The following is a 14,500-nucleotide window of genomic DNA, read 5'->3' on the forward strand; positions in this document are numbered from 1 at the left end:
TAGTGAAGAGCTAACGTGAGGAACCAGAGGAAGTGTCTAGGCGGGGCTCCAGCGCGACGTTGAAGTCTCCCCCCCCCCCCCCCCCCCCCCCCGGACCAATGTCCCTTCCACAAAGTCGTCCAATGTGTCCAGCATCTGGGAGAGTGCCTGACCCTGATTCGTATTTGGCAAATCGAAGGAGGCAAAGGTAAAGGTGTGTGCTGCGATACGGCCCTTGAGAAGGACCATCCTACCTGCATCATCACACAACGTCTCGACATGCTCCCACGGAAGATTCTTAGAGACCAAAATGCAAGATCCGCACGCCTTGGGGTTCGGGGAGTAGCTATGGTAAGCAGAGGGAAAAAGCATGTTAGTGAGTGTGATCTGATTAGTGGCTAACAAATGGGTTTTCTGCAAAAACACTACATCTAGATTCTGCTTGCGCAGGTAATTCTTTAGAATTGAGCGTTTGCCGGGGTCATGCAACCCTTTCACATTCAAGGACCCAATCCGCAAAGGCACCGAGGCGGCAGCCATCATTTAGGGGGGGAGGGCAGGGAGACTGGGTAGGGGTACCAGGGAAAAGGGGGGGGGGAAGCAAAAGAAGGAGGGGGGAAGAAGGGGACTAAGAATCAGGAAGGGAGAAGAAGGGGAGAAAGGGAGAGAAAAGAGAGGGGAAAAAGGATGTTAGGCGCTTCTGGACCCCCGTATAACAGGAGGCGGGAAGAGCGCCCGATCAGAAAGAGAAACGCAGCAGTTAGAGAGAGGTAGAGGAAGAGGTAGAGGGCAACGCCCAGAAGAAAGCACCTAAAGAGAACCAAAGGACCCCCGTAGGGCAGAGAAAGGAAAAAACAGAGAGGAAATGGAAATCCATGGAGGAGATCCATAGCCAGCAACCGCCTAATGGTCAGAATTAACACTGCGGGTGCCCGTGGCAACCACCACCCCACCCCAAGGGGCAGGATGGGGACGACACAAGCCCCGCGGGGCCCAATGCTTAAACTGAATTGTATTACATAAACAAGGTCAATTATAGTCCTGGAATGAAAACAGAAAACAGCAACCCTCAAATAAAGACCTATATCCAAGTACTGCTCGGTGGGGTGGTGGGGCGTCCACAGGCTCTTCATTAATTGGGGGTCCATCGGGGTGTACACCCACTTTATTCCTCCTATCTCGGAGTAAAGACCCAGCAGAGTAAGTTAGGTTGCTGGTGTCCACAATAAAGTTTGGAAGGCCCAAGGACAGGTCCGGGCCAAGTGGAGAGGTGCCCCTCCTGGGGCCGGATCTGGACCGGGTGCACCTCCTAATCCTCCGTGGTCGAGGTCTTGGCACTGTGGGAGGGACGCGTTCTGCAGACAGCCAATCAGGGATCGACATGGGCCTCGTTTCCAGGAAGGTGAACAGTCCCTCCAATTGGTCTAGGGATCTCAGTATGCATGTGCGGTCTTGTCTCCTTACTATGAGAAGAAAAGGGTGTCCCTTCTCCTCATGTAGAGTTTGCGCGCAGAGACATTGGGAAACAGTCGCACCACCTCACCCTCGAATAAAATATCTGTGTCTCTGTCCCTTGCTGCTTTAAGTATGGCTTCCTTCTCCGTGTAATAATGCAATCTGCACAGCACGTCTCTTGGTGTGCCCGCGTCCTGCTGCTGTCTATTCACCCTATGCACATGGTCCACCGTAAATGTGACACCTTGTTAAATAATGCTGTGACCCGTTGAAGCAACTCATCCTGCGCCCCTCTTTCCCTCAAACCTTTGAGTCTCACATTGTTCCATCTCCCCCAATTCTCTTGGTCATCCAGCAGGATAGTGAGGGAGCGCACCTGGGACCGTTGCAGCGCCAATTCTGATTCCAAGGCGGCCACCCTCGTGGTCAGGGCGGTAATGGCGTCCTCATTTGAGGTAGTGCGTGTGGAGAGACTCGTGACTTCCTCCTTTACAGCCTCCAGGGCCTGTTGTTGCGCCACCTCAATCCGCTGTGCCACCTGATCGAGGTCCTGTTTAGACGGCAGGGCTTTGATGAGGCTCCTCAGCAGTTGCAGCTCAGACTGTACCACCTCCGACGGGGAGCTTAATGGAGGCCTGCTGCACGCCAGCGATAGTCCCATGAAGGTTCAATCCTCGCCCGCTAGTGGGTCAGGAGGCGATCGGGACATCTGCCCTCTGAGACACGGAAGGTGAGTGTCCCCTCCACTGTGGCCAGAAACCTCATGTGGTCCCGTGGGTCCCGCTGGAGACGCTGCTGCTGAGGGCGCCATGTTTTGTTCCATGAGGCACTGAGGTGCGGGCAGGAAAAAGCGGTCTGTGCCGCCAGTGGATGCTACCGATCGGGTAACCGGACGGTTTGGGGTAACAGATGCAGTTCCCAAGGGTTTAGGCATTCCAAAATCTGAGAATTGCTTCAGTTAGGCTGGTTTGTCATGGCTGCTGGCCCGGAGCTCCCAGTAAGTGCGTCCTTACAGCTCCATAGCTAATCCACGCCCGATGCTGGAGCATTCTATGCTGTGTGCCTGCCTGTCTGTCTAACTAGCAGATATGCTGCTAGTCTCTGCACTGTATATCCGGAGCTCTATGCTGGAGCATTCTACACTGTGTGCCTGTCTGTATAACTATCGGATATGCTGCTAGTCTCTGCACTGTATATCCGGAGCTCTATGCTGGAGCATTCTACACTGTGTGCCTGTCTGTATAACTATCGGATATGCTGCTAGTCTCTGCACTGTATATCCGGAGCTCTATGCTGGAGCATTCTACGCTGTGTGCCTGCCTGTCTGTATAACTAGCGGATATGCTGCTAGACTCTGCACTGTATATCCGGAGCTCTATGCTGGAGCATTCTACACTGTGTGCCTGCCTGTCTGTATAACTAGCGGATATGCTGCTAGTCTCTGCACTGTATATCCGGAGCTCTATGCTGAAGCATTCTACACTGTGTGCCTGCCTGTCTGTCTGTATAACTAGCGGATATGCTGCTAGACTCTGCACTGTATATCCGGAGCTCTATGCTGAAGCATTCTACACTGTGTGCCTGCCTGTCTGTCTAACTAGCGGATATGCTGCTAGTCTCTGCACTGTATATCCGGAGCTCTATGCTGGAGCATTCTACACTGTGTGCCTGTCTGTATAACTAGCGGATATGCTGTTAGTCTCTGCACTGTATATCCGGAGCTCTATGCTGGAGCATTCTACACTGTGTGCCTGTCTGTATAACTAGCGGATATGCTGCTAGTCTCTGCACTGTATATCCGGAGCTCTATGCTGGAGCATTCTACACTATGTGCCTGCCTGTCTGTATAACTATCGGATATGCTGCTAGTCTCTGCACTGTATATCCGGACCTCTATGCTGGAGCATTCTACACTGTGTGCCTGTCTGTCTCTATAACTAGCGGATATGCTGCTAGACTCTGCACTGTATATCCGGAGCTCTATGCTGGAGCATTCTACACTGTGTGCCTGTCTGTATAACTAGCGGATATGCTGCTAGTCTCTGCACTGTATATCCGGAGCTCTATGCTGGAGCATTCTACACTGTGTGCCTGCCTGTCTGTCTGTATAACTAGCGGATATGCTGCTAGTCTCTGCACTGTATATCCGGAGCTCTATGCTGGAGCATTCTACACTGTGTGCCTGTCTGTCTGTATAACTAGCGGATATGCTGCTAGACTCTGCACTGTATATCCGGACCTCTATGCTGGAGCATTCTACACTGTGTGCCTGTCTGTCTGTCTGTATAACTAGCGGATATGCTGCTAGTCTCTGCACTGTATATCCGGAGCTCTATGCTGGAGCATTCTACACTGTGTGCCTGTCTGTCTGTATAACTAGCGGATATGCTGCTAGACTCTGCACTGTATATCCGGACCTCTATGCTGGAGCATTCTACACTGTGTGCCTGTCTGTATAACTATCGGATATGCTGCTAGTCTCTGCACTGTATATCCGGAGCTCTATGCTGGAGCATTCTACGCTGTGTGCCTGTCTGTATAACTATCGGATATGCTGCTAGTCTCTGCACTGTATATCCGGACCTCTATGCTGGAGCATTCTACGCTGTGTGCCTGTCTGTATAACTAGCGGATATGCTGTAAGTCTCTGCACTGTATATCCGGAGCTCTATGCTGGAGCATTCTACACTGGGTGCCTGTCTGTATAACTATCGGATATGCTGCTAGTCTCTGCACTGTATATCCGGAGCTCTATGCTGGAGCATTCTACACTGTGTGCCTGTCTGTCTGTCTGTATAACTAGCGGATATGCTGCTAGTCTCTGCACTGTATATCCGGAGCTCTATGCTGGAGCATTCTACACTGTGTGCCTGCCTGTCTGTATAACTATCGGATATGCTGCTAGACTCTGCACTGTATATCCGGAGCTCTATGCTGGAGCATTCTACACTGTGTGCCTGTCTGTCTGTATAACTAGCGGATATGCTGCTAGTCTCTGCACTGTATATCCGGAGCTCTATGCTGGAGCATTCTATGCTGTGTGCCTGTCTGTCTGTATAACTAGCGGATATGCTGCTAGTCTCTGCACTGTATATCCGGAGCTCTATGCTGCAGCATTCTACACTGTGTGCCTGTCTGTATAACTAGCGGATATGCTGCTAGTCTCTGCACTGTATATCCTGAGCTCTATGCTGGAGCATTCTACACTGTGTGCCTGCCTGTCTGTATAACTAGCGGATATGCTGCTAGACTCTGCACTGTATATCCGGACCTCTATGCTGGAGCATTCTACACTGTGTGCCTGCCTGTCTGTATAACTAGCGGATATGCTGCTAGTCTCTGCACTGTATATCCGGAGCTCTATGCTGGAGCATTCTATGCTGTGTGCCTGTCTGTATAACTAGCGGATATGCTGCTAGTCTCTGCACTGTATATCCGGACCTCTATGCTGGAGCATTCTACACTGTGTGCCTGCCTGTCTGTATAACTAGCGGATATGCTGCTAGTCTCTGCACTGTATATCCGGAGCTCTATGCTGCAGCATTCTACACTGTGTGCCTGTCTGTATAACTATCGGATATGCTGTAAGTCTCTGCACTGTATATCCGGAGCTCTATGCTGCAGCATTCTACACTGTGTGCCTGTCTGTATAACTATCGGATATGCTGTAAGTCTCTGCACTGTATATCCGGAGCTCTATGCTGGAGCATTCTACACTGTGTGCCTGTCTGTCTGTATAACTAGCGGATATGCTGCTAGTCTCTGCACTGTATATCCGGAGCTCTATGCTGGAGCATTCTACACTGTGTGCCTGTCTGTCTGTATAACTAGCGGATATGCTGCTAGTCTCTGCACTGTATATCCGGAGCTCTTTGCTCTGTAGTGTAGTAGCCCTAACAAGGGGGGTGGTATCGGCCGACTCTGTTTCTAATAAGGGGAGGAACCAAAGTAAGGGGAAAGGGCCTCTGTAATGGAGAAGTACGGGAGGCTCAGTGAGGGGGAGGAGCCTTGGAGAAGTACGGGAGGCTCAGTGAGGGGGAGGAGCCTTGGAGAAGTACGGGAGGCTCAGTGAGGGGGAGGAGCCTTGGAGAAGTACGGGAGGCTCAGTGAGGGGGAGGAGCCTTGGAGAAGTACGGGAGGCTCAGTGAGGGGGAGGAGCCTTGGTAAAGTAAGAAGCATCTCAGGGATTGGGGGAGGGTCCTTATTATCAGGGAGGGGCCTCCGTAAGAGGGAGGGGTTAGATATAGATGGCTCCGGATCGATGTCCTGAATCCTCTTCTTACAGATTATCGCCATGAAGGACGGGATGATCCAGCGGGAGGGAACCCTGAAGGACATCCAGACGTCCGACCCAGAGCTGTACGAGCACTGGAAGACGCTGATGAATCGCCAGGACCAGGAGCTGGAGAAGGTGCGTCATGTGATCACAGGGGGCCTGTCCGGTGTGTTATCCCTCCGAACCGTGCGTCATGTGATCACATGGGGACTGTCCGGTGTATGTTATCCCTCCGAGCCGTGAGTCATGTGATCACACAGGGACTGTGCGGTATGTGTTATCCCTCGGAGCCGTGAGTCATGTGATCACACAGGGACTGTGCGGTATGTGTTATCCCTCCGAGCCGTGAGTCATGTGATCACATGGGGACTGTCCAGTGTATGTTATCCCTCCGAGCCGTGAGTCATGTGATCACACTGGGACTGTCCAGTGTATGTTATCCCTCCGAGCCGTGAGTCATGTGATTACACTGGGACTGTCCAGTGTATGTTATCCCTCCGAGCCGTGAGTCATGTGATCACACGGGACTGTCCAGTGTATGTTATCGCTCCGAGCCATTAGTCATGTGATCACATGGGGACTGTCCGGTATGTGTTATCCCTCCGAGCCATTAGTCATGTGATCACAGGGGACTGTCCGGTGTATGTTATCCCTCCGAGCCATTAGTCATGTGATCACATGGGGACTGTCCGGTATGTGTTATCCCTCCGAGCCATTAGTCATGTGATCACAGGGGACTGTCCGGTGTATGTTATCCCTCCGAGCCATTAGTCATGTGATCACATGGGGACTGTCCGGTATGTGTTATCCCTCCGAGCCATTTGTCATGTGATCACAGGGGGCCTGTCTGGTATGTGTTATCCCTCCGAGCCATTAGTCATGTGATCACATGGGGACTGTCCGGTGTATGTTATCCCTCCGAGCCATTAGTCATGTGATCACATGGGGACTGTCCGGTATGTGTTATCCCTCCGAGCCATTAGTCATGTGATCACATGGGGACTGTCCGGTGTATGTTATCCCTCCGAGCCATTAGTCATGTGATCACATGGGGACTGTCCGGTATGTGTTATCCCTCCGAGCCATTAGTCATGTGATCACATGGGGACTGTCCGGTATGTGTTATCCCTCCGAGCCATTAGTCATGTGATCACATGGGGACTGTCCGGTATGTGTTATCCCTCCGAGCCATTAGTCATGTGATCACAGGGGACTGTCCGGTGTATGTTATTCCTATATCTGATTCTGGGAAAGCTGGGTGACGGGTAATATGTTGGCCATTCCCTCCTCTGCAGCCATGGAGCCTTCCAGGTGATGAGATATGTGGGGGGCAGTGATGGCGGCCATACTCACAGTCACACAGCTTTCCCAGGAGCAGACATAACAGAGACATTGGGCGAGGACTGATGATCACTGCCGTTATCTGACTGACATAACCTGGGACCGCCCCTTTATGACAGATGGGCGGAGTAATAGATTCTTGCCCGCAGAGCTTACAATCCAATATGTGTAAGGAATCCCTGGTGGAGTTAGGTCTCCTCTCATCTCATCCTTATTCTGTGCAGGAAATCACTGAGAGGAAGAATCCAGTGGAGAGGAAGAACATCAAGAGACCCGTCTTCTCCCGGGAGACACTGCTGGGGGACGACGAGGAAGATGAAGGTGAGAAACCCGTGGGGGGGGGGGGGGGCGGCGAGGACGATGAAGGTGAGAATCCTGGCAGGCGAGGATGATGAAGGCGAGTGGGAGTAACCCGGGGGTGATGAAGTTGAGAAACCCGTGGGGGCAAGGATGATGAAGGAGAGTGTGAGAAACCTGAGGGGCAAGGACAATGAAGGTGAGAAACCCGGGGGGCAAGGATGATGAAGGTGAGAAACCTGGGCGGGGCGAGGACGATAAAGGGGAGAAACCCGGGGGGCAAGGATGATGAAGGTGAGAAACCTGGGCGGGGCGAGGACGATAAAGGGGAGAAACCCGGGGGGCGAGAATGATGAAGGTGAGTGGGAGAAACCCGGGGGGGCACGGTAAATGAAGGCAAATGGGAGAAACCCGGGGGTTATGAAGATGAGAAACCGGGGGGGGGGGGGGGGGGGGCAAGGATGATGAAGGCGAGTGGAAGAAACCCAGGGGGCGAGGACGATGAAGGTGAGAAACCCGGGGGGGGGGGGGCGAGGACGATGAAGGTAAGAAACCCGGGGGGCGAGGCCAATGAAGGTGAGAAACCCGGGGGGGGGGGGGCTAGGACGATAAAGATGACAAACCCGGGGGGCAAGGATGATGAAGGCGAGTGGGAGTAACCCGGGGGTTATGAAGGTGAGAAACCGGGGGGGGGGGGGCAAGGATGATGAAGGCGAGTGTAAGAAACCCAGGGGGCGAGGACGATGAAGGTGAGAAACCCGGGGGGGGGGCGAGGACGATTAAGGTAAGAAACCCGGGGGGCGAGGCCAATGAAGGGGAAAAACCTGGGGGGGGGGGGGGGGGGGTTGGGACGATAAAGGTGAGAAACCCGGGGGGCGAGGATGATGAAGGCGAGTGGGAGTAACCCAAGGGTGATGAGGGTGAGAAACCCGGGGGGGGGGGGGCAGGCCGATGAAGGTGAGAAACCCGGGGGGTGAGGATGATGAAGGCGAGTGGGAGTAACATGGGGGTGATGAAGGTGAGAAACCCGGAAGGGGGGGGCGAGGATGATGAAGGTGAGAAACCTGGGGGGCAAGGATGATGAAGGCGAGTGTGAGAAACCTGGGGGGCGAGGACGATAAAGGTGAGAAACCCGGGGGGCAAGGATGATGAAGGTGAGAAACACGGGGGAGCCAGGACGATGAAGGTGAGAAACCCGGGGGGGCGAGGATGATGAAGGTGAGAAACACGGGGGAGCCAGGACGATGAAGGTAAGAAACCCGGGGGGGCCAGGGCGATGAAGGTGAGAAACCCGGGGGGGCGAGGACGATGTAGGTGAGAAACCCGGGGGGCGAGGACAATGAAGGTGAGAAACCTGGGGGGCGAGGATGATGGTGAGAAACCTGGGGGGCGAGGATGATGAAGGGGAGTGGGAGTAACCTGGGGGGCGAGGATGATGAAAGTCTCTCTCTTATTATTTTGGCCTATTTCTCTCTCGTTATTTTGTTCTCTTGTTATTTGGGTCTCTCTCTTTTTCTCTTTATTTCGTCCTCTGTGTACATGAGAGATTTTACTTCATGGGGGAATGGGGGAGGACCACCTGGATATGAGGGATTCCCTGGAGAGAGGGGGACCACCTGGATATGAGGGATTCCCTGGAGAGAGGGGGACCACCTGGATATGAGGGATTCCATGGAGAGAGGGGGACCACCTGGATATGAGGGATTCCCTGGAGAGAGGGGGACCACCTGGATATGAGGGATTCCATGGATGGAGGGGGACCACCTGGATATGAGGGATTCCATGGAGAGAGGGGGACCACCTGGATATGAGGGATTCCATGGAGAGAGGGGGACCACCTGGATATGAGGGATTCCATGGATGGAGGGGGACCACCTGGATATGAGGGATTCCATGGAGAGAGGGGGACCACCTGGATATGTGGGGTTCCCTGGAGAGAGGGGGACCACCTGGATATGAGGGATTCCCTGGAGAGAGGGGGGGACCACCTGGATATGAGGGATTCCATGGAGAGAGGGGGACCACCTGGATATGAGGGATTCCATGGAGAGAGGGGGGGACCACCTGGATATGAGGGATTCCATGGAGAGAGGGGGACCACCTGGATATGAGGGATTCCATGGAGAGAGGAGGACCACCTGGATATGAGGGATTCCATGGAGAGAGGGGGACCACCTGGATATGAGGGATTCCATGGAGAGAGGGGGACCACCTGGATATGAGGGATTCCATGGAGAGAGGGGGACCACCTGGATATGAGGGATTCCATGGAGAGAGGGGGACCACCTGGATATGAGGGATTCCATGGAGAGAGGGGGACCACCTGGATATGAGGGATTCCATGGAGAGAGGGGGACCACCTGGATATGAGGGATTCCATGGATGGAGGGGGACCACCTGGATATGAGGGATTCCATGGAGAGAGGGGGACCACCTGGATATGAGGGATTCCATGGAGAGAGGGGGACCACCTGGATATGAGGGATTCCCTGGAGAGGGGGGGACCACCTGGATATGAGGGATTCCATGGAGAGAGGGGGACCACCTGGATATGAGGGATTCCCTGGAGAGAGGGGGGGACCACCTGGATATGAGGGATTCCATGGAGAGAGGGGGACCACCTGGATATGAGGGATTCCCTGGAGAGAGGGGGGGACCACCTGGATATGAGGGATTCCATGGAGAGAGGGGACCACCTGGATATGAGGGATTCCCTGGAGAGAGGGGGACCACCTGGATATGAGGGATTCCATGGATAGAGGGGGACCACCTGGATATGAGGGATTCCATGGAGAGAGGGGGACCACCTGGATATGAGGGATTCCATGGAGAGAGGGGGACCACCTGGATATGAGGGATTCCATGGAGAGAGGGGGACCACCTGGATATGAGGGATTCCATGGATGGAGGGGGACCACCTGGATATGAGGGATTCCATGGAGAGAGGGGGACCACCAGGATATGAGGGATTCCATGGAGAGAGGGGGGGACCACCTGGATATGAGGGATTCCATGGAGAGAGGGGGACCACCTGGATATGAGGGATTCCCTGGAGAGAGGGGGACCACCTGGATATGAGGGATTCCATGGATAGAGGGGGACCACCTGGATATGAGGGATTCCATGGATGGAGGGGGACCACCTGGATTTGAGGGATTCCATGGAGAGAGGGGGACCACCTGGATATGAGGGATTCCCTGGAGAGAGGGGGACCACCTGGATATGAGGGATTCCATGGATAGAGGGGGACCACCTGGATATGAGGGATTCCATGGATGGAGGGGGACCACCTGGATATGAGGGATTCCATGGAGAGAGGGGGACCACCTGGATATGAGGGATTCCCTGGAGAGAGGGGGGGACCACCTGGATATGAGGGATTCCATGGAGAGAGGGGACCACCTGGATATGAGGGATTCCCTGGAGAGAGGGGGACCACCTGGATATGAGGGATTCCATGGATAGAGGGGGACCACCTGGATATGAGGGATTCCATGGAGAGAGGGGGACCACCTGGATATGAGGGATTCCATGGAGAGAGGGGGACCACCTGGATATGAGGGATTTCATGGAGAGAGGGGGACCACCTGGATATGAGGGATTCCATGGATGGAGGGGGACCACCTGGATATGAGGGATTCCATGGAGAGAGGGGGACCACCTGGATATGAGGGATTCCATGGAGAGAGGGGGGGACCACCTGGATATGAGGGATTCCATGGAGAGAGGGGGACCACCTGGATATGAGGGATTCCCTGGAGAGAGGGGGACCACCTGGATATGAGGGATTCCATGGATAGAGGGGGACCACCTGGATATGAGGGATTCCATGGATGGAGGGGGACCACCTGGATATGAGGGATTCCATGGAGAGAGGGGGACCACCTGGATATGAGGGATTCCCTGGAGAGAGGGGGACCACCTGGATATGAGGGATTCCATGGATAGAGGGGGACCACCTGGATATGAGGGATTCCATGGATGGAGGGGGACCACCTGGATATGAGGGATTCCATGGAGAGAGGGGGACCACCTGGATATGAGGGATTCCATGGATGGAGGGGGACCACCTGGATATGAGGGATTCCCTGGAGAGAGGGGGACCACCTGGATATGAGGGATTCCATGGATAGAGGGGGACCACCTGGATATGAGGGATTCCATGGAGAGAGGGGGACCACCTGGATATGAGGGATTCCATGGAGAGAGGGGGACCACCTGGATATGAGGGATTCCCTGGAGAGAGGGGGACCACCTGGATATGAGGGATTCCATGGAGAGAGGGGGACCACCTGGATATGAGGGATTCCATGGAGAGAGGGGGACCACCTGGATATGAGGGATTCCATGGATGGAGGGGGACCACCTGGATATGAGGGATTCCATGGATGGAGGGGGACCACCTGGATATGAGGGATTCCATGGAGAGAGGGGGACCACCTGGATATGAGGGATTCCATGGATGGAGGGGGACCACCTGGATATGAGGGATTCCATGGAGAGAGGGGGAGGAACACCTGGATATGAGGGATTCCATGGAGAGAGGGGGAGGAACACCTGGATATGAGGGATTCCATGGAGAGAGGGGGACCACCTGGATATGAGGGATTCCATGGAGAGAGGGGACCACCTGGATATGAGGGATTCCATGGAGAGAGGGGACCACCTGGATATGAGGGATTCCATGGATAGAGGGGGACCACCTGGATATGAGGGATTCCATGGATAGAGGGGGACCACCTGGATATGAGGGATTCCATGGAGAGAGGGGACCACCTGGATATGAGGGATTCCATGGATAGAGGGGGACCACCTGGATATGAGGGATTCCCTGGAGAGAGGGGGACCACCTGGATATGATGGATTCCATGGAGAGAGGGGACCACCTGGATATGATGGATTCCATGGAGAGAGGGGGACCACCTGGATATGAGGGATTCCCTGGAGAGAGGGGACCACCTGGATATGATGGATTCCATGGAGAGAGGGGGACCACCTGGATATGAGGGATTCCCTGGAGAGGGGGGGATAGTTTGCCGAGTATGAGGTAGAATATGGAGGTGTCATGTATGTAATAGTCACTGTAGAGTGGGATGGATTCAGGGACATTGCTTCCGATGTAGAAGTATTAAAGGGGTTGTCCGGCGAAAAAAAATTATTCACAGAATAACACACATTACAAAGTTATACAACTTTGTAATGTATGTTATGTCTGTGAATGGCCCCCTTCCCCGTGTCCCACCACCCCCACGCGTGTACCCGGAAGTGTGGTGCGCTATACATTACCTGTCGCGTGCCGACCACGGTCTCCGATCGTCAGCAGTGACGTCTTCTTCGGGAGCTTGGCGGATCTTCCCGAGTGCCGGCCGCCCTCTGCAACGTCATCAGCTGCTCAGCCGCGATTGGCTGAGCACAGTTATGCTCAGCCAATCGCGGCTGAGCTTCGGATGACGCTGCAGAGGGTGGCCGGCACTCGGGAAGATCCGCCAAGCTCCCGAAGAAGACGTCACTGCTGAGGATCGGAGACCGTGGACGACACGACATGCGGTGAGTATAATGCACCACACTTCCGGGTCTAGCGTGGGTGGGGGAAACACGGGGAAGGGGGCCATTCACAGACATAACATACATTACAAAGTTGTATAACTTTGTAATGTGTGTTATTCTGTGAATAATTTTTTTTCGCCGGACAACCCCTTTAACCTTATATCGGGACAAGGACCCAGATGTGGTAAGGAGATTGCGAAGAACTGGCAACATAGTGATTGGTTCCGACCGGGTGAGCAGGTCAGCATCTGCGACCAGCATAGCCTGCCTCTTACACAGACCCCCTTACTGTATCCAGGTCCAGTCTCCTGACTGCTATATACCAGCTATACTTACTGTATCCAGGTCCAGTCTCCTGAAGGCAGCTATATACCAGCTATACTTACTGTATCCAGGTCCAGTCTCCTGACTGCTATATAACAGCTATACTTACTGTATCCAGGTCCAGTCTCCTGAAGACTGCTATATAACAGCTATACTTACTGTATCCAGGTCCAGTCTCCTGAAGGCTGCTATATACCAGCTATACTTACTGTATCCAGGTCCAGTCTCCTATATAACAGCTATACTTACTGTATCCAGGTCCAGTCTCCTGACGGCAGCTATATAACAGCTATATTACTGTATCCAGGTCCAGTCTCCTGAATGCAGCTATATAACAGCTATACTTACTGTATCCAGGTCCAGTCTCCTGAAGGCTGCTATATAACAGCTATACTTACTGTATCCAGGTCCAGTCTCCTGACTGCTTTATAACAGCTATACTTACTGTATCCAGGTCCAGTCTCCTGAAGGCAGTTACATAACAGCTGTACTTACTGTATCCAGGTCCAGTCTCCTGAAGGCTGCCATATAACAGCTATACTTACTGTATCCAGGTCCAGTCTCCTGAAGGCAGCTATATAACAGCTATACTTACTGTATCCAGGTCCAGTCTCCTGCTATATAACAGCTATATTACTGTATCCAGGTCCAGTCTCCTGAATGCAGCTATATACCAGCTATACTTACTGTATCCAGGTCCAGTCTCCTGAATGCAGCTATATAACAGCTATACTTACTGTATCCAGGTCCAGTCTCCTGAAGGCAGCTATATAACAGCTCTACTTACTGTATCCAGGTCCAGTCTCCTGAAGGCAGCTATATAACAGCTATATTACTGTATCCAGGTCCAGTCTCCTGCTATATAACAGCTGTACTTACTGTATCCAGGTCCAGTCTCCTGAATGCAGCTATATAACAGCTATACTTACTGTATCCAGGTCCGGTCTCCTGAAGGCAGCTATATAACAGCTATACTTACTGTATCCAGGTCCAGTCTCCTGAAGGCAGCTATATAACAGCTATACTTACTGTATCCAGGTCCAGTCTCCTGATGGCTGCTATATAACAGCTATACTTACTGTATCCAGGCCCAGTCTCCTGAAGGCTGCTATATAACAGCTATACTTACTGTATCCAGGTCCAGTCTCCTGAAGGCAGCTATATAACAGCTATACTTACTGTATATAGGTCCAGTCTCCTGGAGGCTGCTATATAACAGCTGTACTTACTGTATCCAGGTCCAGTCTCCTGAAGGCTGCTATATAACAGCTATACTTACTG

At 53.1% G+C, this 14,500-nt stretch overlaps 1 protein-coding gene across 1 annotated transcript in view; it reads left to right on the forward strand.

The window, feature by feature from the left end:
* ABCC8 (ATP binding cassette subfamily C member 8) overlaps nucleotides 1–14,500 on the forward strand; it is a 122,579-nt gene that overhangs the window by 85,824 nt on the left and 22,255 nt on the right. The window contains exons 18-19 of the mRNA XM_069967758.1: nucleotides 5,720–5,845; nucleotides 7,276–7,372. Of these exons, the coding sequence (XP_069823859.1) occupies nucleotides 5,720–5,845; nucleotides 7,276–7,372 (223 nt within the window). The remainder of the gene's footprint in view (nucleotides 1–5,719; nucleotides 5,846–7,275; nucleotides 7,373–14,500) is intronic.

Source organism: Dendropsophus ebraccatus, chromosome 4 (genome assembly GCF_027789765.1).
Source record: "Dendropsophus ebraccatus isolate aDenEbr1 chromosome 4, aDenEbr1.pat, whole genome shotgun sequence".
Lineage (NCBI taxonomy): Eukaryota > Metazoa > Chordata > Amphibia > Anura > Hylidae > Dendropsophus > Dendropsophus ebraccatus.